Source organism: Callithrix jacchus, chromosome 20 (genome assembly GCF_049354715.1).
Source record: "Callithrix jacchus isolate 240 chromosome 20, calJac240_pri, whole genome shotgun sequence".
Classification (NCBI taxonomy): domain Eukaryota; kingdom Metazoa; phylum Chordata; class Mammalia; order Primates; family Cebidae; genus Callithrix; species Callithrix jacchus.
The window spans coordinates 41860239-41886237 of record NC_133521.1 but is presented as its reverse complement, the minus strand read 5'-3'; the positions used below and the strand labels follow the sequence as shown (position 1 = coordinate 41886237).

The 25999-nt window shown below is 54.2% G+C and overlaps 1 protein-coding gene across 3 annotated transcripts; it reads left to right on the top strand.

The window, feature by feature from the left end:
* The first annotated feature begins 557 nt into the window (after positions 1-557).
* Positions 558-25798, top strand: KCNG4 (potassium voltage-gated channel modifier subfamily G member 4). Of its 3 annotated transcripts, XM_078357877.1 has the most exons (4): positions 558-924; positions 1301-1506; positions 3333-4129; positions 21847-25798. In XM_078357877.1, the coding sequence occupies exons 3-4, from the start codon at positions 3374-3376 to the stop codon at positions 22648-22650; spliced, it is 1560 nt and encodes a 519-aa protein (XP_078214003.1). In that variant the 5' UTR covers positions 558-924; positions 1301-1506; positions 3333-3373; the 3' UTR covers positions 22651-25798. The 3 variants fall into 3 exon arrangements, with proteins under 3 accessions (XP_078214003.1, XP_035137775.3, XP_078214004.1); XM_035281884.3 differs by lacking the exon at positions 1301-1506; XM_078357878.1 differs by lacking the exon at positions 1301-1506 and having other exon boundaries at positions 695-924; positions 3391-4129.
* The last annotated feature ends 201 nt before the right edge of the window (positions 25799-25999 follow it).

Below are 25999 nucleotides of genomic sequence, written 5' to 3'. Positions count from 1 at the left end.
CCTGAACCCTCTCTCCTTCCCATGTTTTACAGATAAGACAACTGAGGCTCAGAAGCACTAACTCACCTGCCCAAGGTCACGCAGCCTGTCACATAGGAGCTGGGATCAGGTATGTATGTGAATCCCAAGCTCACACCTCTTCCTATTCCTGTTCTGTAATGTAGCACCCCCCCCGCCTGACTCCCACCCTGGGCTCAGAGGTTAGGCTTCTGTCTGAACCTGTCCCAGGCCTGGGCTGCTTAAAAGCAGCAAAAAGTTCCTCCTGCCACTCCAACTTGAGCTTGTCATCATCATCAGCGCACCCCGAGAGCCTCTGGGGTGCCTGGGGACAGGTAGCTGTGAATGCCCGGCCCCGGGTTGCCCTCTGCCCCTCCCGAGTTGTACTCCTCCGTGGCAGGGGAGGGAGGACAGCTCCCCTTGCCTCCTAGGTGGTTGGCAGAGCAGCCGCCGCTGCTGCTCCTTCCTGCTGCCGGCTGATGGAGAGATTATTTCTAAGCCCTTCCCATTCCCCCCCCCCACTGACTTCTCTGGCAGGACCACATTGGCTGTCCCTGTCGGACCTGAAGTGCAGAGTCGATTGCTAAAGCAGCACAGCTGCCCTGGCTCCCTCCCAGCAAGAACCCCCAGACCCTCCTCTCTCAAAAGGAAAGGGACTTCTGGGTCCTTTTAAAAAAAAATTCCACCTCCCTCCCCCAGGGCTCTTCTGCAGCTGCTAGAGAGAGAGATGCAGAATGAATGAACTTCTGGCTTGTGGAGGAGGCACGGGAAGGAAGATTGGAGGGTAACTGCCAGAAACTGCTGTTTGTGGGATTTTTTTCCTTCGCCTTTCTCTCCACGACAAACCTGTCCTTTCTGGGCACCAACACATGGGCTCCCCTTGCTGGGCAGAGAAGCAGCTGGAAACAGTTTCCCTGAGACGAGAGGGTAAGTTAAACTTGAGGGGAAGAGTTAGCGCTTGCTGCGGGGCGTTGCAGGGTGGGGTGGGGGCTGAGGGTTTAAACCTCCTGGGCAAAAATGCTGTTTTGAGTGAATTCCTTTCCCATGATCTGGAAGGGGCTGTTTGCCAGCTGTTTGGAAAGCTGTAGACTGCAAAACTGGGTTTATTCCGTGAATGCAAAAAGGGCAGTTTTCACATTCTGGAAGGAGCCCAGGCTGGGGGACAGAGTGCTGGGCTGGATTTGGACTTGCTGTGTGACCTTGGACAAGTTACTTCAGCTCTCTGGGTCTTGGTTTTTGTACCGGGAAAATGAGGAAGCTTGCAAAGCGCTCCGCAGATTTCAAAATACTCCTGTCTCTGCAGGCTCCTCATCCTCCTCTGGCCATCCTCTGTGAGTGAAGTAACACAGGCAGAACCACAGAAGGTTGTGTGGGACAAGAGGGTGCAGCAGGCTGCGATTCACTCTCCGCTATCCCCCAGAATCCAGCCGGCTCTGAAACGGAGAGGACTTTGATTTCCATCCAGCTGCCGGGTTTTTCTTTTGATTGGAGTGGAGTGCCTCTGAAAATGTAAGCTCACAGGCGCTTTGGAAATGGCTCGGGCTAGAAGGAATAGCGTAGAAACGGTTGTAGAACCTTTAAGGGACAACTACTGTGGAACGGGCTTTTTAAATGTGTGGATGGGCTAAACCTAAACACTTGTGCTAAGTCAAGCAACTCAAATAGGTCTGAAATGGAGGCAGGAGTAGAGGCCCCTTTATTTCTTTTGTCTTTTTGAGACGGAGTCTTGCTCTTGGTGCCCAGGCTGGAGTGCAGTGGTGCAATCTCGGCTCACTGCAACCTCTGCCTCCCAGGTTCAAGTGATTCTCCTGCCTCAGCCTCCCGAGGAAGTGGGACTACAGGCATGTGCCACCACACCCAGCTAATTTTTGTATTTTTAGTAGAGACGGAGTTTCATTGGCCAGGCTGGTCTCAAACTTCTGACCTCAGATGATCCCAGAGTTCTGGGATCATAAGCATGAGCCATGGCACATCGAGCCTCCTTCATTCTGCAGATAAAAGACCACAGGCCCAGAGAGGGGGAGTAACTAGCCAGAGGTCACACAGCAAGGCTGGCTGAGGCAACTGCAATGAACATGGAGGAGTTCTGTGATTGCAAGTATGTGATGCTCCTCCATCCTCCTAGCAGAGTCCTCCCCAAATGAGGAAGCACACAGAGGGATTAAGTGGGACTGGCAGAGTTCCTCCTGAGACCTAGATGCTTAGATGCTGTGCTAAGGACAGCCACATTCCTGGTCTCCCCAAACCTTTAATAACAGACCCTGGCTGAACCTTCTTGGTGCCAGGTGCTTGCTAAACAGTAGGCAAGACATGCAAGCTGTCTGTGCCTCGGCCTCCTCATCTGTCAAATGGAGATCTTATGTCTATCTCATGAAGTTGTTGGGGTGAATTAGGGGAAGCCAGGCATGTCAGAAGCATCTAGAAGTGTTATTAATACACACTTGCTTGTATATTACTGCATAAAACCCTCGCCATGGTCCACAATGTGGGCACTCAAACTGCCCCAGTCACAGAGATAAAGCAAAGAACTCAGACTGAGTAACCCACCTGCACTGGCAGTCTGGAATTGGTCCCTGCCAGTGAACTTGAAAGCCTACACTCCTAAGCCCAATTTTTACCACCTGTACCTTGCAAGATTGGCACGAGTCTTGTCATTTGAATGAATGATGCTGCGATCAGAGAGGTTAAGCCCCATATCTGAGATCACACAGCCCAGAAGTGGCACCACTCTGACTTGTCCAGCTCAGGACTGAATTACTCAAGTCCCATTCCATGCAATGTCTGTTCTGGATACATTCTTCTGAGATATCAGTAGATGCTCCACCAGGGGAGGGTCTGGTTCACTGATGTATCCCAAGCACATAGTAGGTGCCCAAAAATATGTGTTGAACTAAAGGTTAAAAGAATGAGCCGGGTGCAGTGGCTCACACTTGTAATTCCAGCACTGTGGGAGGCCAAGGCAGGTGGATCACAAAGTCAAGAGTTCAAGACCATCCTGGCCAACACGGTGAAACCCCATCTCTACTAAAAATACAAAAATTAGCTGGGCATGGTGGCGCGCCTTTAGACCAAGCTACTCAGAAAGCTGAGGCAGAAGAACCACTTGAACCAGGAGGCAGAGGTTGCAGTGAGGTAAGATCGTGCCACTGCACTCAAGCCTGGTGAGAGAGCGAGACTCCATCTTAAAAAAAAAAAAAAAAAAAAAAAAAAAGAGCCAGGCAGATGCAGGTGCAGGAAAGCAAGTTTAAGAACATCTGCATTTGTGACATCCAGGACCCTTTGCCCCAAGACTGATTTCCCCTCCTTTTTCTTGCTCTTTGTCCCTTGGGTGGCAGACTGGTGAACCCAGTGCTTCCCAGCTGGGCGGTCTTCAGCGATGCCCATGCCTTCCAGAGAGCCGGGCCTGCATCCCAGATACCACCACTATGCTTCCCACAGCCCTTGGAGTCAGCTCCTGTCCAGCCCCATGGAGACGCCATCCATCAAGGGCCTTTACTACCGCAGGGTGCGGAAGGTGGGCGCCCTGGACGCCTCCCCGGTGGACCTGAAGAAGGAGATCCTGATCAACGTGGGGGGCAGGAGGTATCTCCTCCCCTGGAGCACACTGGATCAGTTCCCGCTGAGCCGCCTGAGCAAACTCCGGCTCTGCCGCAGCTACGAGGAGATCGCGCAGCTCTGCGACGATTACGACGAGGACAGCCAGGAGTTCTTCTTCGACAGGAGCCCCAGTGCCTTCGGGGTGATCGTGAGCTTCCTGGCGGCCGGGAAGCTGGTGCTCCTGCAGGAGATGTGCGCGCTGTCCTTCCAGGAGGAGCTGGCCTACTGGGGCATCGAGGAGGCCCACCTGGAGAGGTGCTGCCTGCGGAAGCTGCTGAGGAAGCTGGAGGAGCTGGAGGAGCTGGCCAAGCTGCACCGGGAGGAGGCTTTGCAGCAGCAGAGGGGGGCCCACCGTCCCACCTCGCAGTCCTCGCGCTGGGGCCTCTGCATGAACCGGCTGCGCGAGATGGTGGAAAACCCGCAGTCCGGGCTGCCCGGGAAGGTCTTCGCTTGCCTCTCCATCCTCTTCGTGGCCACCACTGCCGTCAGCCTGTGCGTCAGCACCATGCCCGACCTCAGGGCAGAGGAGGACAAGGTGAGTGTCCTCTGATGGGGCCCCATGGCTCCATCTGCCAGGGTGCCTGGGCTGAGATGTCTTTTCTGGGCCCACGAAAACGTCTTCATGTTTTAAAATAAGAAGAAAAAAATGAATATTATCCAATGTGGATTATATTCATTTTAGACCATCAGTCAAAAAAGATCACTTTTAATTTTTTTTGTCCTACAAAGGCTAAAGGGCCTAAGGCTCATCGGGGGAGTCACTCTGTGGCTCTCAGCCACACGTGGACTTGATGGGCCAGACAGACCCAGCCTGGCCTCTCCCAGCTCTTCTGACTCGGTGACTATAGGCAAATTCCTCCCCCCAATCCTCCTCTCTGAGCCTCTCCTGCTCTGTGAAATGAGTAACCTCACCACGAAGGTTCACTTGCCAATGAACTGAACACGTGTTTACCAAACAGCACTGTGCGCTAGGCCCTAGACCAGGTCAAAAACATCAAATCCCTGCCTTGTTGAGCTAACGTTTTCCTGGGCATCCCCACACTATTTTCAGATGAGGAAACTGTGGGACAGGACATTTATTTTCATTGGAGCTGCATAGTAAGGACACCCGTGATGCTAAGGTCCTCAGGCCTCAGTTTCCCTGCAGTGCTCAGTGTCCCGCCAGTGTCAGTGAATGGGAAACTCACAGATGAGCTGATTTGTAAGCCACCCTGCCCCAGGGCTTGCCCCCACCTTCATCACCTTTCCAGGGAGTTACAGGAGACCCCGAGACACCCTGCCTCCACCCAGGGACCAGATGGCCTGAGAAGCGAAGTAAGAGCCTAGCACTTTACAGAGAGCGTTATTGGAAAGCTTCAAACATAGAACTGGATTGTTTCCTGATTTAAAACATCACTCCTCTCCTGCATCAAGCTCCTCCAGGGCTCCCCATCATCCTAACGTCTGGAGCTCACCTTATAATCAGCAGAGAGAGAAGCTAAACACATATATAAGATGGTGCATGCTCTATTTGGCTCATGACAGTTGCCAGCCCAGCTAAGTTCCCTTCCCTTCAAGATAGGCCCCAGGGCAAGACAACAGGATTGGAGAACTTGCAGGATAGAAAGGACTTCAGTGGAGAAGCGGCCCACGCCTCACACACAGTAGGGTCCCAATAAGTACAGGTGGGATAAAATGTGCCTTGTCCAACCTACAAACGTTTTGCCCTAAAGAAAAAAGCCTACGAAATATCTGGACCTTTAAACAGCTTGTTTTCTCATGGAGAAGACAGAAAGTCCTATCACAGGCATGTTTTCATTCTATAGCATAAAAGCATGTGATTTCAGAGCCTGCTCGTTCACGGAATATTTACATATAGACTCTGCAGCAAAACGATGACAAAACAAGCAACTTCCCGACCCCATTTCTTAAGGATGCCCCAATCCCGGTTAATAAAGGCTGAGACCTACTGAGCTGCACTCTCATATGGATAGGCATTCAAAGTCACAGGATGAGCTAGGAGGTCAGCACAAGATACAGGTCGTAAAGACCTTGGTGATAAAACAGTTTGCAGTGAAGAAATCGGCTAAAACCTGCCAAATTAAGACGGCCACAAGAGCGAACACTCCCACCAGTGCCATGACAGTTTACAAATGCCATAACAATGTCAGGAAGTTACCCTCTCTGGTCTAAAAAAAAAAGAAAAAAGGCAGGCCCCCGGATGCCCACAAGACTGCTCCTCTTAGGGATTTCCAGAGAGGGGATAAATTGCGAAGGCGCCAGGGTTTCGGTTGTGCAGAGAGCCAAGATCTTTTCAAAATCTAATGCTTTGAAAATTACAAAGGGCATGAACCCAGGCCCGGCTTAACGGTGACTTGGAAAATGAAATTAGAGGTGGGAGGTGGGCCTGCAGACCTGGGCAGCCCAAAGTTTCAGCCAAGGATCACGTAGCCAGCCACGTTTCCTCCTGGGATGAGAGAGATTTATGCCCAGGCTCAGCCACGATATCCTTATGCTTTCTCCTTAGTGAAAGCGCCTTTGTGTGTGCGGCCCCGAGACAGACGGAGGTGCAGCCCGGAGAGTGTGTTCCTGTTTAGATAATAATTCAGAGAGCAGGGAGGCTGAGGATGGGGCAGTCTTTGTTCTTCCAAGACTGTGACCTTCCGTTTACGTAAGAGGATGATGTCCTCTTCCTGGACACACGTGCTCTGTATTCCATATTTCCCCTCAGGGAATGTCAGTCTGAGAGGGGCCAGCTGCTTCTGGACACAGGCAGTGCCAGCTGGGTGTGGGGCCAGCGTCCTGTGACCCTGAAGGCATCCATGCAGATGACTTAATGACACAATGGTAGGCTGTGGAGACAGACCCCAGAGCTATAACCCACAGAACTCCTCCGTCAGAAACGGAAGCAACGGGTGGGCATTGGTAGGAAGCAGTTTTCCATTTTCTTTTTCTATCTTCTCATAGCAATGTCCCTTGGAGTAAATCTGACAGTGGGGTAAAAGGTCTGTGCCAAGATTGCAAATTACAATGGAGGCCAAGCGCTGTGGTTCATGCCTGTAAGTCCAGCCGTCTGGGAGGCCAAGGCGAGTGGATCACCTGAAGTCAGGAGTTCGAGACCAGCCTGACCAACGTGACGAAACCCCCTCTCTACTAAAAAAATACAAAAAATTAGCCAGGCATGGTGACAGGCACCTGTAATCCCAGCTACTGGGGAGGCTGAGGCAGGAAAATCACTTGAACTCATAGGTGAAGGTTGCAGTGAGCCAAGATCATGCCACTGCAGTCCAGCCTGGGCAACAGGAGCAAAAGTGCATCTCAAAAAAAATTACAATGGAGAGGGGAAGAGGCAGTGTAGACAGGAAGGACCAAGCCAGTGCCTGACTTCTTCTAAGGGGCATCGGATTTTAAGGTTGTGGATTTCCCTGGGGGACTTATTGCCAAAAGGATGAAAGAACCAACGATTCCTAAGTGCCCCCCAGGAGGCTGGTATTTCACATCATGGACTGACTTCATCCCTGTGACAGCATGGGGAAGTATCCCTCCTACCTGCATTTTACAGATGAGGAAACTGAGGCTCAGGGAAGCTTTTTTAATCACTTTCTTAAGCTCACAGTAAGTGGCAGAGCTGAGATTTGAACTCACCTTGGATTGGCTCTAAAATCCGACCCCATATGACCACACGACACTGATACCATCTTTTTTTCCTTCCTTCCTTTCTTCCTCCTCTCCTTTTCTTCTTTCCTTCTCTCTCTCTTTCTTTCTCTCTCCCTCCCTCCCTCTCTCTCTCTTTCTTTTTTTAAATTTGAGACAGAGTCTCAGTTTTTCACCCAGGCTAGCGTGCAGTGGCATAATCTTGGCAGCTCACTGCAGCCTCGATCTCCTGGGCTCAAACGATTCTCCCACCTTAGCCCCCAGGTAGCTGGGACTACAGGTGTGCATCATCACACCCAGCTAGTTTTTTGTATTTTTCTAAGAGACAGGGTTTCCCCATGTTGCCCAGGCTGATCTCGAACTCCTGAGTTCAAGCAATCCACCTACCTTGGCCTCCCAAAGTGCTAGGATTACAGGCGTGAGCCACCATGCCCACCCTATCTTTCGATTCTGGAACATTTCACCTCGGTCTAGAACCTCAGCCTCGGTGTCACTTTGTGTTTCTGAGGCAGCCGGACTTCGTAAAACAGCTCTCAGGCCAACATAATGGAGCAGGGGGCAGACACCCTGGCTGAATCTTGGCCTCACCCATGACTAATGCAGTGTTCTTGGTAAAGTCACTTAACCTCCCTGGGCCTCAGTTTCCTAATATGTGAAAAGGGGGTGCTCTAAGTGCTTCCCTCAAAGGGTCATGTGATACATAAAGAGCTGGAACAGTGCCGACACACAGAGGTGCTCGGTGAACATCCCTCATTGTGATCATCATTCATTCATTCATTCATTCATTCATTTGGTAGCAGTTAACAGGAAACCAAACATTTATCCTTTCCAAAATTCCTTCAGCACCAGTCACTGAATTTCATTCTTCTGGGTGCTGGAGAAAATACACATTTCTTACTTTCTTACTTCCTTGGAGCTTAGATTCTGAGCAGCCCTGCTTTTTTTGTTGTTTTTTTAGACAGGGTCTCACTCTGTCACCTAAGCTGGAGTAGCGGCCCAATCTCAGCTTACTGCAACCTCTGCCTCCCAGACTCACGTGATCCTCCCACCTCAGCCTCCTGAGTAGCTGGGACCGCAGGCACACATCATCATGTTGGCTAGGCTGGTCTCAAACTCCTCAGCTCAAGTGATTTTTCCCACCTCGGCCTCCCAAAGTGCTAGGATTACAGGCATGAGCCACCACACTGCAGCCCCCTGCTCTATTTTTCTGAGTTAACATTCACATAACATGAAATTGACCATCTTAAAGGGAACACAGTAGGGGCGTTTAGTATAATCACAATCTTCTGCAGCCACCACCTCCTCTATCTAGTTCCAAAACTTTTTCTCAGCACTACAGAAGAAAACCCTGTGTCACCTAGGCAATCTCTCCTCCTTCCTCTCCGGCTAGCCCCTGGCAACCACCCGTCTGCTTTCTTGCTCCATGAATGAGCCTACTCTGGACATTTCATAGAAATGGAGTCAGACCAGGAGTTGTCTTCTGGGGCTGGCTTCCTGCTTTCAGTATCATGACTTCAAGGTCCACACACACTGCGCCATGTGTCAGACCTCTGTTCCCCTGCATGGCCGAACACTGTTCCACCGTATGTGGATGTCACTATTGGTTTATCCATCTAGCACAGCTGGTCTGTTCCATGTTGACAGCTGAAGACAGAAAGACACACTCCATAGACCGACCCCCACCTCCAAGGGACAAGATGGGTTTGAGAAACAAAGCGAGGATTCTGTTCCCTCAGCTGCCACACAGGCCCCTTTCAATAGGCAGGATTCGAGACCTAGTCCTGACCCTCTTTTTTTTTTGAGACTGAGTTTTGCTCTTGTCACCCAGACTGGAGTGCAGTGGCGCAATCTTGGCTCACTGCAACCACTGCCTCCTGGGTTCAAGCAATTCTCTTGCCTCAGCCTCCCAAGTAGCTCAGATTACAGGTGCGTGCCACCATCCCCAGCTAATTTTTGTATTTTTAGTAGAGTCAGGGGTTTACCATGTTGGCCAGGCTGGTCTCAAACTCCTGAGCTCAGGTGATCTGCCCGCCTCAGCCTCCCAAAGTGCTGGGATTACAGCCGTGAGCCACTGCACTCAACCCTGACTCTCACTCGAATGCACTGGAAGATCCAGGGCAGGACACATCCACCTGGGACCTCAGCCTCCTGCCCATGAAATGCTGTTCTGGGCTTGTCAGTTTATAGGCCGACTGGTCCCTAGCGTTCTTCTAGCCCTGGGTACCTGCAGCCTCATGTCCTGGGTACCTGCAGCCTCATGTCCTGGGTACCTGCAGCCTCATGCCCTGGGTACCTGCAGCCTCATGCCCTGGGTACCTGCAGCCTCATGCCCTGGGTACCTGCAGCCTCATGCCCTGGGTACCTGCAGCCTCATGCCCTGGGTACCTGCAGCCTCATGCCCTGGGTACCTGCAGCCTCATGTCCTGGGTACCTGCAGCCTCATGCCCTGGGTACCTGCAGCCTCATGTCCTGGGTACCTGCAGCCTCATGTCCTGGGTACCTGCAGCCTCATGTCCTGGGTACCTGCAGCCTCATGTCCTGAGTACCTGCAGCCTCATGCCCTGGGTACCTGCAGCCTCATGCCCTGGGTACCTGCAGCCTCATGCCCTGGGTACCTGCAGCCTCATGTCCTGGGTACCTGCAGCCTCATGTCCTGATCTGTTTGCTGCAGTTTCCCAGCTTCTTTCTTTCCCTCTGCCTTCATTGTCCCTGCCATTCATCCCTCGCACCCTCTCCACGTGGCTTCAGCCTGGCTGGGCAGCTCTGCCTTTCCCTCCCTCCAGGGAAGGCCAGACACCACTGGCCACCTGCAGTTAACCAAGTTTCTTCCTCGTTACTGCTGCCAAGACACCCCAACCACTATAGACAGTATGAGGTCATGGAAAGGGCAGCATCTTTAGTGTGCTAGTCCTGGGTTGAGTCCCAGCTCTGCAAATACTTGGCTCTGCCCTTGGACGAGTCCTTTTCTTTCTCTGTGCCTCTATTTCCACACCTATCAGAGAGGGCAACCATAACACTAATCAGAGGGCGGCTCTGAGGACTGAATGAGAGCCTGTGTAGCAGGGTGCCAGCACAGAGTGGACGCCCACTGTTTCCACCCTCCTTGGGGCTGGACTCAGATCCCTGCATCTGCTCCACTGCCTGCTCACCGCCTCTGCCCCTGGCTCCCTCCAATCTCAACGGCAATGGGCAATTCAGAAGCCGATGGCTCAAATACCCTCTCTATCCCCTTCCAGCGTCCGCCCTCATTCCTCCTCTGCACCGGGTTTCAGTATGTCTTTTCTGAGGGCCTGCTCTGGCTGGAGACCTGGTGGGAGAAGTGTGGGCACTCACCACTTCCGTGACCAGCCCTGCCAGCCTTCTCACGGTTCTCCTCCCACCTTTGGTGCTACTCCTGCCCCAAAGTACTGCCTGGGGCTTTCAGGGATATTGCCAAAGGGACATGCACACCGAACGGCAACCGAGTAAGGTGCCCTTGGTGATGTCTCTGCAGAACCACGGTGGGGTTAGCGAGCAGGACCGTGCAGGCTCTTAGGTCCTCGCCCTCCCTCTCATCCTGTACTGTAGACAGTTCAGCATCTTACTAAGGTGGAGGGCTGGGGAAGGAAGGCAGAGAGAGAGATTTTTGGGGTTGTTTTTTGGTTTGTTTTTGAGACAGAGTTTTGCTCTGTCTCCCAGGCTGGAGTGCAGTGGTGTGATCTCAGCTCACTGCAACCTCCACCTCCCGGGTTCAAGCGATTCTCCTGCCTCAGCCCCCCGAGCAGCTGGGACTACAGGCACCCACCACCACACGCAGCTAATTTTTGTATTTTTAGTGCAGTCAGGGTCTTGCGATGTTCCCCAGGCTGATTTTGAACTCCTGGCCCAGGTGATCCACTCGCCTTGGCCTCCCAAAGTGCTGGGATTACAGGCGTGAGCCAACGTACCCAGCCCACATTTAAAAGACCAGGTAGGACTCTTGGGGCCCCCTCCCCAGGATGCAGCTGACCTTTGGGGCTGCCATTTCCCCCTCCCGGCCTCCTCGCCCTTTAGTAAGAGGCCTCATGCAAGAGCCAGCTCCTGCCTCCTCCGTGAATCTGCTTCCTAGAGAACAGGCCTGCTCTCTGTAGCTTCTCTGTGTTCGGTAGCGTTTGGTGATTGCTCTAGCGAATGCTCCTTATCCTAGTGTGGTTGCTTTTTATTTATTTTTTTTTTCTGCAGCTGTGTCTCTTCCTGTGTCCCGGCCAAGAAGCAGTATTCCCTGTTTCCTGGCCTGAGTCCTCCCTGAGGCTCTGCATGTGACACTGTCTCCTCTGCCTGTTCACACTCCCCTCACCTCCTCAGGTCCAACTCCCAGGCCCCCACAAATGCCCAGCACAGATGCCACCACCCAGACTCATTCCCGAGTCGCTCGGGAAGGGCCCCTGTGGGCTGGGCCTGTGCTGGAAACTAGGAGGGTCCCTAGGTCTCTACTTCGGTGACTCCTGTGGGGACACCGGCACAGAGGTGGTGGGATGGAAGCCCGCCCTCTCTGCACGAGGAGGACCACTGTGGGATTCAGAGTCAGTGGATGCGTCTTAGACTCCTGTGCCCGTCATTTCCCTGCTTCCTATTTAATCCTCACTGCAATCCCATTCTACAGATCAAAAAACTGGGGCCCAAGGAGTTACACAACTTGCCTGACAACACCTAAGCTCGTAACACTCCCTTGGTGGCGTCTGCTTCTTTCTTCTTCTTTTTTTTTTTTGACACTGTCTTGCTCTGTTGCCCAGGCTCTGGAGTGCAGTGGTACCGTCTAGGCTCTCCTCCAACCTCCTGGGTTCAAGCGATTCTCCTGCCTCAGCCTCCCAAGTAGCTGGGATTACAGGCGGGCACCACCACAGCTGGCTAATTTTTATATTTTCAGTAGAGACAGGGTTTTCCCATGTTGGCCAGGCTGGTCTCAAACTCCTGGCCTCAAGTGATCCGCCCACTTCAGCCTCCTGAAGTGCTGGGATTCCAGGCATAAGCCATGGCGCCCGGCCCAGTGTCAGCTTCTTTGTAACAAGAATTTGCTGGAACCTCTAAAAGAGAGATCAGCCATCCAGCCTACGCAAGGTGAAGGTGAGACCATGACGGGTCAGCGGCAGGGTCTGGGAGTGGACTGAGGAGGAAGAGAAGCAACATAGATTTGGGAAGGTCTTATACTGCGCCTTCCTGAGCAGGGTCACCCCCGTGCCCATGATGGCCCCGCCAGATGAGAATCACCCTCCGTCTCACAGAGGGGGAGACGCCTTCAGAGAAATGACTAATTGCCAGGTCCTTTGATGAGGCTGACCCGACCCCTTCGGTTGGTTCCAACACTCTTGGAGCCCGGGTGTCCCAGGGTTGGGAAGTGGGGACAGCTGCTAGGAGGGAGGGAGGGGGACCTGGGGAGGAGAGACTGCGGCTGACAGTGAGGAGGGCCTGGAAGGGGAGTAGAGGAGGGTAGGGTGGCAGAGGGCACGGCTGGCCAAGAGAGCTAAAGGAGTGGGGAGAGGAGTGAGTCAGCACATCCAGGCCCCAAGAGAGCCTCAGAGGAAACAGCCTGGGGCCTCGGGCCAGCGCCGAGGCTCAAATGGTGAATGCACAGCAGGAGGGAGGGAGATAACCGAGCTGCAATGGACCAGCCCTGACTAAGGAGCTGCACAAGTGAGAGGTGGCCACATTCCAAAGAGGGGCTAGCAGGAGTTGCTGAAAGGGGCAGAGGGGACAAGGCAGTCTCCAAGGTCAAGACTGCAGGCCCTGAGCCCCTCCCAGATGGAGCTCCCAGACCCGGCCTGCTGCACCTGCAGGGCTCCCCCGGCAGTGGCTTTGCCCTCAGGAATCCCCGCCCTGCTGCTGCTCGAAACGGGTGCGGGCCAGGCTGCGGGACCCCACTACCCCTGCCTTCTGCCTCCCCCAGGACTACTCGGCCAGCTCAGACTCAGACTGTAACTCCCACACCTCAGTATATGCCCTTTTAACGGGCACAAGTCAGTGGTATTTAGTACAATCACCAAGCTGTGCAGCCGTCACTCCCACCTGAGTCCCACATCCACCAGCAGCCACTCCCCCCATCCAGCCACTGACAGCCACCCTCTGCTTCTACCTCTGTGAATCTGCTTGCCCCGGACATTTCACATAAATGGAATCAGCCAACATATGGTGTTTGTGTCCCGCTTCATCCACTCAGCATCATGTTTTCCAGATGCATCCATGTAGCATGGTTTAGCCCTTCATTCCTTTTCACGGCTGACTACTATTCCACTGTTATGAATACGCCACATTTTATGTATTCACTCATCAGTTTATGGATGTTTAGGTTGTTTCTACTTTGGAGCTATTATGAATAATACGACCATGGACGTGTGTACAAGTTTTTGTTTTGTTTTTTGAGACAAAGGCTAGCTCTGTCACCCAGGCTGCAGTGCAGTGGCACGATCTCAGCCCACTGCAACCTCTGCTTCACAGGTTCAAGCAATTCTCCTGCCTCAGCCTCCTGAGTAGTTGGGATTACAGGCGCCCACCACCAGGCCTGGATAATTTTGTATTTTTAGTAGAGACAGGGTTTTACCATGTTGGTCAGGCTGGTCTCAAACTCCTGACCTCAGGTGATCCACCCACCTCTGCCTCCCAAAGTGCTGAGATTACAGGCGCGAACCACCACACCTGGCCTGTGTACAAGTTTTTGTGTGGACATAGTTTTCATTTGTCTGAGCTATACACCTAGGAGTGGAATGACGGGGTTGCATAATGACTCTGTTTAACCTTATGAGGACCTTCCACACTCTTTCCACTGCCACGGCCCCATTTCACATCCCCACCGGCTGTGAAGATGGGTTCCAATTTCTCCACAATCTCACCAACACTTGGCTATTGTCTGTCTTTATGATTCTAGCCATCCTAGTGGAGGTCAAATTGTGTCTTATCGTGGTTTCGATTGTCCTTTTTGTTTAACTTTTCATTATGGAAAATTTCAGATATTTACAAAGTAAATAGAATAATATAAGGAATCCCTGGGAAACCTCGAGTCAGCTACACACCATGGTCAATATTCTGCCACTCTTTTTCTTTTTTGAGACTGCGTCTCACTCTGTCACCCAGGCTGGAGTGCAGTGCCGCAATCTCGGCTCACTGCAACCTCCACTTCCTGGGTTCAAGCAATTCTCCTGCCTCAGCCTCCCGAGTAGCTGGGATTACAGGCATGAGCCATCGCGCCTAGCCAATATCCTAACATTCTTGTTTCCTCTCTCTTTCTACCTCCTCTCCACCTCAGTCACTTACTATCATCGTTGGTTATTTTCCTTTTACAGTTTTACAGGTAAAATGTACACACCCTGAAAGGCACAAAGCTCAGGTGTAGAATTTACTAAACGGATGCACCCGTGTCAGCCTCTCCCCAGTGAGTATAGAATAGTTCCATGACCCCAGAAAGCTCCCTCGTGGCCGTTCGCAGATGATCCCTACACTACCCAGAGGCAGCCGCTGTTCTGATCACTTTGTGCACCCTAGACGACACAAGGCTGCCTGTTCCTTCTCTTCCCCCAAGAGAAACATGCAGTGCACCCGGCTTGTTTGCTCCACACCCTGCCTGTGGGATCCATCCATGCCGTTTCATCATTCACACCCTGGGCCTTCTCCAGGCCAACACTCACTCTTCTTCACTGCAGGAAAGAGCCAGAACACACCCCACTCTGCCCGTGACAAGGGCTAGGAATAGGGTGACCAACCATCCCGGCATGCCTGGGGCCCAGAGGGTTTCTAGGACCTGGAACTTCCTGGGTTTAAGCACAGAACTTCCACAAAGCGGGAAAGGATAACTTTTTTCTTTTCTTCTTTTCCCTTTTTCTTGGAATATTTGCTGAGCTGGGAATTATTTCCTCTGCCCAATGCCGGCTGAGGATGCAGGCATTTCTGAGGGACCAGCGCTGGGAAATTGGATTTAGGATGCAGAGCAGAGACCAGTGCAGGTGCAGTGGTGCGGCAGAGCAGAGCCCTTGCCGCAGTCCAGAGAGGTGGACTGGGGGCCAGGCCGTGGCGGGGAGGAGCCGGTGTGCATGGCTTGAATGTCCAAATGCAGCCCCACAGGCAGAGGGAGGCCCTGGCACAGCCTTCTCGGCCACTCAGGAGTCACCTTCCTGAGCCACTGAATCATCAGTTAGGCAAAGTTCTTCCCAGGCTACAAGTTTTTTAAGCCTAGGGAAGAACTCCCAGAGTATCTGCAAAGAGGCCTTGTGGGGAGACTCTAGCCCAGAGTCTGAAAAACTTCCAGGTGCCTCAGAGTGAATGGGGGGAGTCTGCAAAAAAAGCACATTCCCGGGCCCCACCCTAAGGTTGGATTTTGTGATGGGACCCCAAGAATCTGTACTTACAACAAGCACCTTGGGGGCTTCTGGTGCCAGGGTTTCCAACTCAGCTTTGAGAAATACCAATTCTGTTCCAAACTCTGTATTAGAAAGAGCAGCACAGAGAGGGCCAGTGGCCATTGCAAAGTCACACAGCAAGTTTGTAGCAGGGTTGGGGAAATCAGAACCCAAAATTTCTGAGCCCTTCAAGATCCTGAAGCAAACCCTGGGCAGTTGTGGCAAAGGCCTCTCAGTGGGTTGGAGAATCCCCTCATCTTCCTGTCATATCCAGCAATAGGAAGAAGGTATTGCTGCCCTTAGCTGACCAGGCAGACTGGTCCATGGCTGGTGCATGATCTTGTTAAAATGGCTGCAGTGCATGCAGCGCCTGTCACAGGCACAGCGCTGTCACTGGCTTTATGTGCATAACTGCCATTCATCACAACAGCCCTTCAGAGGTTAGACAATGAAAGTCCAGAGGGGACAAGTGAGTTGCCCAAGTCAATGGGCTTTGAAACTGCACTAGGCTCTGGGAGTACTGTACCTGGATAACCAGACGTGGTTTCTGCAGGGCTTGAAGGCTGGTAGGGCACAGACAGTTCCTGATTCTCCAATCTTGCTACAAACTTGCTGTGTGACTTTGCAGTGGCCACTGCCCCTCTCTGGGCTTCACTTTCCAATGAAGAGCTTGGAACACTCTGGTCTCCACCCCTTGGCAGTGCTGCCTCTGACTTCCACCTATGCCACAGACCAGACAGAAGTCAAGCCAGAAAGGTACCCTGCCTGGACAGGCAAATAGGGACTGGCATGGTTCAGCCTGTTTCTCTTTCTCTAGCAGCTGACATAAAGAACATTTCAATTTATGATTTCTGTGGGCACTGGAAATAATTGTTTTCCACTTCAGAGCATTTTAATCCAAAGAAAACTGGTTGTCAACATCTTGCCTTTCACACAGTCAAGCTGCTTTGGTCATTCATCCATTCATCCATCAAGTATACACATCCGTGTGTGTGTGTGTGTGTTCATCCATTCATCCATCAACTATAGACATCCGTGTGTGTGTGTGTGTTCATCCATTCATCCATCAACTATAGACATCCGTGTGTGTGTGTGTGTTCATCCATTCATCCATCAACTATAGACATCCGTGTGTGTGTGTGTGTGTGTGTGTGTGTGTGTAAAATATAGCAAAGTTTTCTACCCTGGCTCCACATTTGAATTATCCATCGCACTTCTGGAAAATTTTACTGCTCAGCTCAAATTAGATTAATTAAATTAGAATCTTGGGATGACCTGGCCCAGGCACCAGCATGTTTCAAGGAACCCCCAGGTGATTCTAACTTGTAGCCAAGGTGGAGAACCACGCACTAGACCAGTGCCTGTCAAGCATCACTTTGCATGAGTCACCTTGGGGTCTTGTTAACTGCAGCATATGGTTCTGTGGGATGCAGTGTGGCCTGAGATGCTGGTTTCTAACAAGCTCCTCCGGGAGGCTGATGCTTTCAGCTCAAGGTCCACACTTTGAGTGGCAGAAGGGCTGGTGGAACTAGGCTGAACTACTCCAGAGGAAGAATGGCGCCCACCCAGCTGCAACTCCTCAGCTGGAATCCCGCAGCAATCACACATCCCAAGGGTTGTCCTGGGGACTGGGGAGCCCTCTCTGCCCCACCCAGCTGCAACTCCTCAGCTGGAATCCCGCAGCAATGACACATCCCAAGGGCTGTCCTGGGGACTGGGGAGCCCTCTCTGCCCCACCCAGCTGCAACTCCTCAGCTGGAATCCCGCAGCAATCACACATCCCAAGGGTTGTCCTGGGGACTGGGGAGCCCTCTCTGCCCCACCCAGCTGCAACTCCTCAGCTGGAATCCCGCAGCAATGACACATCCCAAGGGCTGTCCTGGGGACTGGGGAGCCCTCTCTGCCCCACCCAGCTGCAACTCCTCAGCTGGAATCCCGCAGCAATGACACATCCCAAGGGCTGTCCTGGGGACTGGGGAGCCCTCTCTGCCCCACCCAGCTGCAACTCCTCAGCTGGAATCCCGCAGCAATGACACATCCCAAGGGCTGTCCTGGGGACTGGGGAGCCCTCTCTGCCCCACCCAGCTGCAACTCCTCAGCTGGAATCCCGCAGCAATGACACATCCCAAGGGCTGTCCTGGGGACTGGGGAGCCCTCTCTGCCCCACCCAGCTGCAACTCCTCAGCTGGAATCCCGCAGCAATGACACATCCCAAGGGCTGTCCTGGGGACTGGGGAGCCCTCTCTGCCCCACCCAGCTGCAACTCCTCAGCTGGAATCCCGCAGCAATCACACATCCCAAGGGCTGTCCTGGGGACTGGGGAGCCCTCTCTGCCCCACCCAGCTGCAACTCCTCAGCTGGAATCCCGCAGCAATGACACATCCCAAGGGCTGTCCTGGGGACTGGGGAGCCCTCTCTGCCCCACCCAGCTGCAACTCCTCAGCTGGAATCCCGCAGCAATCACACATCCCAAGGGCTGTCCTGGGGACTGGGGAGCCCTCTCTGCCCCACCCAGCTGCAACTCCTCAGCTGGAATCCCGCAGCAATCACACATCCCAAGGGCTGTCCTGGGGACTGGGGAGCCCTCTCTGCCCCACCCAGCTGCAACTCCTCAGCTGGAATCCCGCAGCAATGACACATCCCAAGGGCTGTCCTGGGGACTGGGGAGCCCTCTCTGCCCCACCCAGCTGCAACTCCTCAGCTGGAATCCCGCAGCAATGACACATCCCAAGGGCTGTCCTGGGGACTGGGGAGCCCTCTCTGCCCCACCCAGCTGCAACTCCTCAGCTGGAATCCCGCAGCAATCACACATCCCAAGGGCTGTCCTGGGGACTGGGGAGCCCTCTCTGCCCCACCCAGCTGCAACTCCTCAGCTGGAATCCCGCAGCAATCACACATCCCAAGGGCTGTCCTGGGGACTGGGGAGCCCTCTCTGCCCCACCCAGCTGCAACTCCTCAGCTGGAATCCCGCAGCAATCACACATCCCAAGGGCTGTCCTGGGGACTGGGGAGCCCTCTCTGCCCCACCCAGCTGCAACTCCTCAGCTGGAATCCCGCAGCAATCACACATCCCAAGGGCTGTCCTGGGGACTGGGGAGCCCTCTCTGCCCCACCCAGCTGCAACTCCTCAGCTGGAATCCCGCAGCAATGACACATCCCAAGGGCTGTCCTGGGGACTGGGGAGCCCTCTCTGCCCCACCCAGCTGCAACTCCTCAGCTGGAATCCCGCAGCAATCACACATCCCAAGGGCTGTCCTGGGGACTGGGGAGCCCTCTCTGCCCCACCCAGCTGCAACTCCTCAGCTGGAATCCCGCAGCAATCACACATCCCAAGGGCTGTCCTGGGGACTGGGGAGCCCTCTCTGCCCCACCCAGCTGCAACTCCTCAGCTGGAATCCCGCAGCAATCACACATCCCAAGGGCTGTCCTGGGGACTGGGGAGCCCTCTCTGCCCCACCAGCTTCAACTCCTCAGCTGGAATCCCGCAGCAATCACACATCCCAAGGGCTGTCCTGGGGACTGGGGAGCCCTCTCTGCCCCACCCAGCTGCAACTCCTCAGCTGGAATCCCGCAGCAATCACACATCCCAAGGGCTGTCCTGGGGACTGGGGAGCCCTCTCTGCCCCACCCAGCTGCAACTCCTCAGCTGGAATCCCGCAGCAATGACACATCCCAAGGGCTGTCCTGGGGACTGGGGAGCCCTCTCTGCCCCACCCAGCTGCAACTCCTCAGCTGGAATCCCGCAGCAATCACACATCCCAAGGGCTGTCCTGGGGACTGGGGAGCCCTCTCTGCCCCACCAGCTGCAACTCCTCAGCTGGAATCCCGCAGCAATGACACATCCCAAGGGCTGTCCTGGGGACTGGGGAGCCCTCTCTGCCCCACCAGCTGCAACTCCTCAGCTGGAATCCCGCAGCAATCACACATCCCAAGGGCTGTCCTGGGGACTGGGGAGCCCTCTCTGCCCCACCCAGCTGCAACTCCTCAGCTGGAATCCCGCAGCAATGACACATCCCAAGGGCTGTCCTGGGGACTGGGGAGCCCTCTCTGCCCCACCCAGCTGCAACTCCTCAGCTGGAATCCCGCAGCAATCACACATCCCAAGGGCTGTCCTGGGGACTGGGGAGCCCTCTCTGCCCCACCAGCTGCAACTCCTCAGCTGGAATCCCGCAGCAATCACACATCCCAAGGGCTGTCCTGGGGACTGGGGAGCCCTCTCTGCCCCACCCAGCTGCAACTCCTCAGCTGGAATCCCGCAGCAATCACACATCCCAAGGGCTGTCCTGGGGACTGGGGAGCCCTCTCTGCCCCACCCAGCTGCAACTCCTCAGCTGGAATCCCGCAGCAATCACACATCCCAAGGGCTGTCCTGGGGACTGGGGAGCCCTCTCTGCCCCACCCAGCTGCAACTCCTCAGCTGGAATCCCGCAGCAATCACACATCCCAAGGGCTGTCCTGGGGACTGGGGAGCCCTCTCTGCCCCACCCAGCTGCAACTCCTCAGCTGGAATCCCGCAGCAATCACACATCCCAAGGGCTGTCCTGGGGACTGGGGAGCCCTCTCTGCCCCACCCAGCTGCAACTCCTCAGCTGGAATCCCGCAGCAATCACACATCCCAAGGGCTGTCCTGGGGACTGGGGAGCCCTCTCTGCCCCACCCAGCTGCAACTCCTCAGCTGGAATCCCGCAGCAATCACACATCCCAAGGGCTGTCCTGGGGACTGGGGAGCCCTCTCTGCCCCACCCAGCTGCAACTCCTCAGCTGGAATCCCGCAGCAATCACACATCCCAAGGGCTGTCCTGGGGACTGGGGAGCCCTCTCTGCCCCACCCAGCTGCAACTCCTCAGCTGGAATCCCGCAGCAATCACACATCCCAAGGGCTGTCCTGGGGACTGGGGAGCCCTCTCTGCCCCACCAGCTGCAACTCCTCAGCTGGAATCCCGCAGCAATCACACATCCCAAGGGCTGTCCTGGGGACTGGGGAGCCCTCTCTGCCCCACCCAGCTGCAACTCCTCAGCTGGAATCCCGCAGCAATCACACATCCCAAGGGCTGTCCTGGGGACTGGGGAGCCCTCTCTGCCCCACCCAGCTGCAACTCCTCAGCTGGAATCCCGCAGCAATCACACATCCCAAGGGCTGTCCTGGGGACTGGGGAGCCCTCTCTGCCCCACCCAGCTGCAACTCCTCAGCTGGAATCCCGCAGCAATCACACATCCCAAGGGCTGTCCTGGGGACTGGGGAGCCCTCTCTGCCCCACCCAGCTGCAACTCCTCAGCTGGAATCCCGCAGCAATCACACATCCCAAGGGCTGTCCTGGGGACTGGGGAGCCCTCTCTGCCCCACCCAGCTGCAACTCCTCAGCTGGAATCCCGCAGCAATCACACATCCCAAGGGCTGTCCTGGGGACTGGGGAGCCCTCTCTGCCCCACCAGCCTTCAAGGCCCAAGAAACAATATCTGCTTGCGTAGTCACAGAACACCAGGGTCGAGCACCGTACCTGGCACAAAGCAGGCCCTCAATACATTTCTGTTGGCTAAAAGAATGAGAGGTGGTAGAATACGAAGTCATAAAATAGCCAAAAGCAGCTAAGAGACCCTGCTGCCACTCCTACGTATGTGAGCTCTGGCGAGTCCCTTCACTGCTGTGACCAACTTCCTGGGCCGTCAAATGGGGTCGCGCTGCCTGCTCACAGCATTGTTCTGTGGCTTAAGTGACGGCAGGAAGGCAGTGCATGGTTCCCTGAGGACTTAGATCATTCAGGTAGAGACTGGCAGCTGTAACAGAGACCCAAACTAGAACAGTTTTAAACCAAGTTCCTCTCCTGTGCAGTCGTCCCAAGGTGAGGATGTAGGTGAGTAGAAAATTCTTATTCCAGATTCTTCCGCCTTGACGTTCCCTCCTTCCCTGGGGTGCGGGTCCCATCCTCCCTTCTTAGCTGCGCTGCAGGCCTATCTGTGCTGTCCCGGCTCACAGGAAGGATGGAAAGAGTGTGCAAGAGTCGGACCCAGAGGTGGTTCACATCACTTCTGTTTCCGGTCTGAAGGTGAGGACTTAGTCATCTGGCCACACCTAGCTGCAAGGGAGGCTGGAGAGGACCGTCTCTGACTCAGCCGATCCGCCGCCTACCAGCCACAGCTTGAAAACTGTGTGAAAGGAGGTTCTGGTGGACAGTTAGGTTTACAGCACAGAGCGCGGCTGGCATGAAGTCATCCCCCCATTTCCAGCGCTCTTGCGGGTCCACTCTCTACCCCACGTTGTTGCCTCTTCTCCCCGCAGGGTGAATGCTCTCGGAAGTGCTACTATATTTTCATCGTGGAGACTGTCTGTGTGGCCTGGTTCTCCCTGGAGTTCTGCCTGCGGTTTGTCCAGGCCCAGGACAAATGTGAGTTCTTCCAGGGGCCCCTGAACATCATCGACATCCTGGCCATCTCCCCATACTACGTGTCGCTGGCGGTGTCTGAGGAGCCCCCGGAGGACGGCGAGAGGCCGAGCGGAAGCTCCTACCTGGAGAAGGTGGGGCTGGTGCTGCGCGTGCTGCGGGCACTGCGCATTCTCTACGTGATGCGCCTGGCCCGCCACTCGCTGGGGCTGCAGACGCTGGGGCTCACCGTGCGCCGCTGCACACGTGAGTTCGGCCTGCTCCTTCTCTTCCTGGCCGTGGCCGTCACCCTCTTCTCCCCTTTGGTCTACGTGGCCGAGAAGGAGTCCGGGCGGGTGCTGGAGTTCACCAGCATCCCTGCCTCGTATTGGTGGGCCATCATCTCCATGACAACGGTGGGCTATGGGGACATGGTGCCTCGCAGTGTGCCGGGCCAGATGGTGGCTCTTAGCAGCATCCTCAGCGGGATCCTCATCATGGCCTTCCCGGCCACGTCCATCTTCCACACCTTCTCCCACTCCTACCTGGAGCTCAAGAAGGAGCAGGAGCAGCTTCAGGCCCGCCTCCGCCACCTCCAAAACACTGGCACGACCAGCGAACATGAACTCCTGGACCCCCACATGGCCAGTGAACGTGAGCTCATGGACGATGTCAACGACCTGATCCTGGAGGGCCCGGCCTTGCCTATCATGCACCTGTAACTCGGCAACCCCTGTGACTACACGGTAACCTCAGTCGCCCTGCCCGAAACACGCTCAAGGGTATCCCGCATAGACCACCTAGTGGTGTTTCTAGAGCGCTGGGGAAGACTCCCAAAGCTGGAGGGGCATAAGGCCACAGAGGCTGTGTGTCTTTGTGATCCTTGCCCCTCAGGGCCCTGATGCCCCAGGCTGACTGTGTCCGGCCTGTTTGCCTTTTCCTCTCTCTCTGCCCATCTACTGAGCACGTTCAATCCTGCTGCAGTAGCTCTGTCTACCTTCATTCTCTTTCCCTTCCCAGCAGAGGCTTTAACATTCCAGGCTGGGTTCTGCATGCCCACAGAACCGGTAACTGGTATTTGCATACTGAACCTACTGAATTTCATTATTTCCCTAAGACCCTCTTTCCTGGGCCATGCCACCACCAGAAATCGAAGGTCCAGTCACTGCAAACCCCTCTGATCAGATCTTCCCACCCAACCCTTCCACAGGTTCTGGAGGAATTAGTATGTTCTCCTTTGGCTTACCACCACCAGTGGTATTTCCCTAATGCAGCTCCCTCCCTGCCAGCTCTGAAAGCTTGTAGCTAAGAGGGCAGAATTGGCCTTTTTGCAGTAAATCCCACGTTGAAGCTGGTGCCCTCAAACCTGCCATCCCCTACCTGGAGCTCAAGAAGGAGCAGGCATCCCCAGGCATGCCTGGGACCTGGGACCTGGGACCTGGGCAGAAACCTACTTTCCAGGACAGCCAGGGCCTCCTTGGCCACCTGGGCTCTTGGTGTGATGTTCTGCAGTTATCCAGTCCTTAGCCTTGACAGAGATGAACTCTTTTGGGGTCCACGTTGTCCCTCAAGAAGATCGTTCCTGCTGCTGGTTCCTCCCACACTGCCGGGGACCTTGGCTTTTCATCCTCAGCTGAGCCCCCATGAACTCTGTGTAGCCTTGGTGCAGAAACAAAGGGAAGTGTAGGGTCTGCGCCTTGCTGGTTTCCCACACTAGGCTTCTCTGTGCTGGTGGATAGACATTCTTAGCTCACATCTCAATGCATTTGTTTATTTGTCTGTTCACCTGTGAGCAGAGTCTGCCCTTTGCATCCAGGGGAGGAGGCAGACGGAGATCTGATTCACTGGAGATAAAGCAGCATATTCTGAGGGCAGGCAGGAAGGAGCAATGCCTTCCAAGCAGCGGGCTCCCAGAGGCTTTGCAGAGACATGGGCAGGGCTGGAGAGTGGAGGGGTATTTTGGGAGACAAAGCTGAACAGGTGGGTTGGGATGAGACGGCATGGACCTTGAATGCTTTAAAGAGGACAGAGTGATGGGCACAGGCTATGGGTTAGGGAGATGACAAGGCTGGATTGGGCATGAGAAGCCCAGTTTGGGATGGGGAGCCACAGAGCCACTCAGAAAGACAGCCCTCCCTCCTTCATGGTACAAATTGTACGTGCTTTCATCAGATCCTGGCATCTCCCGGCAAAACACACCTGGGAGATGTCCTGATGGCACTTCCCAGGAGTGACATGGCCACACAAGCGTTTGCTGTTGGCTGAAAGACCCCTGGAGAAAGTGCACAAGATCCAAATGGGACAGCAAAGTGGCTTGGGCCCTGCCAATCTGTTGAAGTGTATGTAGAAGAGCGGCCAGCATTTTACCACTGGTAACAAGTTCCTCGCTGTTCATTCATTCCGTTAGTTTTTCACAATGTCCTGCTGTGTGCCAGGCACAGTCCTTGGCTGATGGTAAGGCCAGGCAACTGTGTGGCAGAGGGCTCTGGCTAGGAAGTGCCCTGCACCAGCAACTAGGTTCCGGGGAGCCCACCTTTCCTTGGAGTCCTCCAGATGTCCGCCCAACTGATGTGGGCACATGTCCCCATTCTTTTAGACCCTAATCTTTCCCAAGTTGACATGTCACCCAGTTACAGAGTGGTCCAGTGGCCATGAGACAAGGAAAGCCCCTGCACCCTATAAAATCCCCAGCCTAGATGGCCACTCCACTCCACAAAGTGGCAGCAAGATTCCTATAAGCATTCAGTGGAAACTTCATGTCACAGGCACCTTGGACAGCAGCCATAGAAGTCTCTATTCTAGACTTACATACATTTATTTATTTGGAGACGGAGTCTTGCTCTGTCCCCCAGGCTGGAGTACAGTGGCTTGATCTTGGCTTACTGCAACCTCCGCCTCCTTGGTTCAAGTGATTCTCCTGCCTCAGCCTCCCAAATAGCTGGGATTACAGGTGCCCACCACCACGCCCAGCTAATTTTGTATTTTTAGTAGAGAATGGGTTTCACCATTTTGGCCAGGCTGGTCTCGAACTCCTGACCTCAGATGATCTGCCTACCTTGGCTACTCCCGAAGTGCTGGAATTATAGGCATCAGCCACCGTGCCCAGCAAGAGTAACGTTTTAATAACTATTCTTAGGTAAAATAGTAGAAGAACAAAGCTTCCCACTTTCTCTCTAGAGGCTAGATGACTTGTGCACTGGCTGAAACCCAGTGTCTTCACTCTCCATGTGACCTCGGCAGGCTGCTACCCCCTCAGTCAGCTGCAGGCTGGTGTTAGGCTAGATCTGTGGTTTTCTGACCTGGGTTCCACAAAGCAAGCTCAGGGATTGTCCTGAGGATGAAGAAGACTGGCAGCAAAGCAGGCAGCGCTCTGGCTCCTGGGGCAAAACACTTGGAAATATCGACGTTGAAAACAATGTGCAAATCCGCAGTCTCCTCCCCTTCCAATCAGTGTCCACCCCAGCCCTTTGAACCGGGTGGTAAGCTCACTCTGGAACCAGAGACAAAGCCTCAACAGCCCCTGGAAGGTCTGGGACCCACGTCAGCCCCCCATGTCTTCCCTGTCTTCTCACTGAAGACATTTTTTGTGCTGCATGCCTGGTGCAAAACTTCCTAATGACAGCTCTGCCCATCCCTGCAACTGGCTTCTCCCCAAGCATCTCCCTTCTCCTCTGCTTCACCTACCAGGCGACTTCGCCAAAGTGTGCCAGTGCTAAAAGAAAAGTTTAAAACAAAATTAGGTGAAACATCACCAACATTACAAGATTCTATATTGTCTTAATGTTGAGATTCTCTGCTAAATTAGGCGTAGAAAATTGGAACTGATTGCTCGCATGCGGGGCTTAATTAAACGCTCTATTTTTTCTCCCTGGTAATGTCCCAGGAGATGTGTCTAAATTGTTTTAGTCTAGCCTTGCCGAGACGCCTTTCCTTCGAGCTGATTGAATGGGGTGAAAGTGACAAGCAAGTTGCCAGGCAGTTTCTTCGCCCCATTGGCAGAAAGGTCCCTTATGTTACCCAGAAGGGCTTGTTTTCTCTGAGGCCAATGGGCCATAACTGGAGCCAAAGGTG

Excerpts from the sequence above, each read along its gene's own strand:
- KCNG4 (XM_035281884.3), top strand. The coding sequence starts at position 3,374 with ATGCCCATGCCTTCCAGAGAGCCGGGCCTGCATCCCAGATACCACCAC. Across the intron at positions 4,130-21,846 it reads TCAGGGCAGAGGAGGACAAG|GGTGAATGCTCTCGGAAGTG; the intron begins GTGAGTGTCCTC and ends TTCTCCCCGCAG.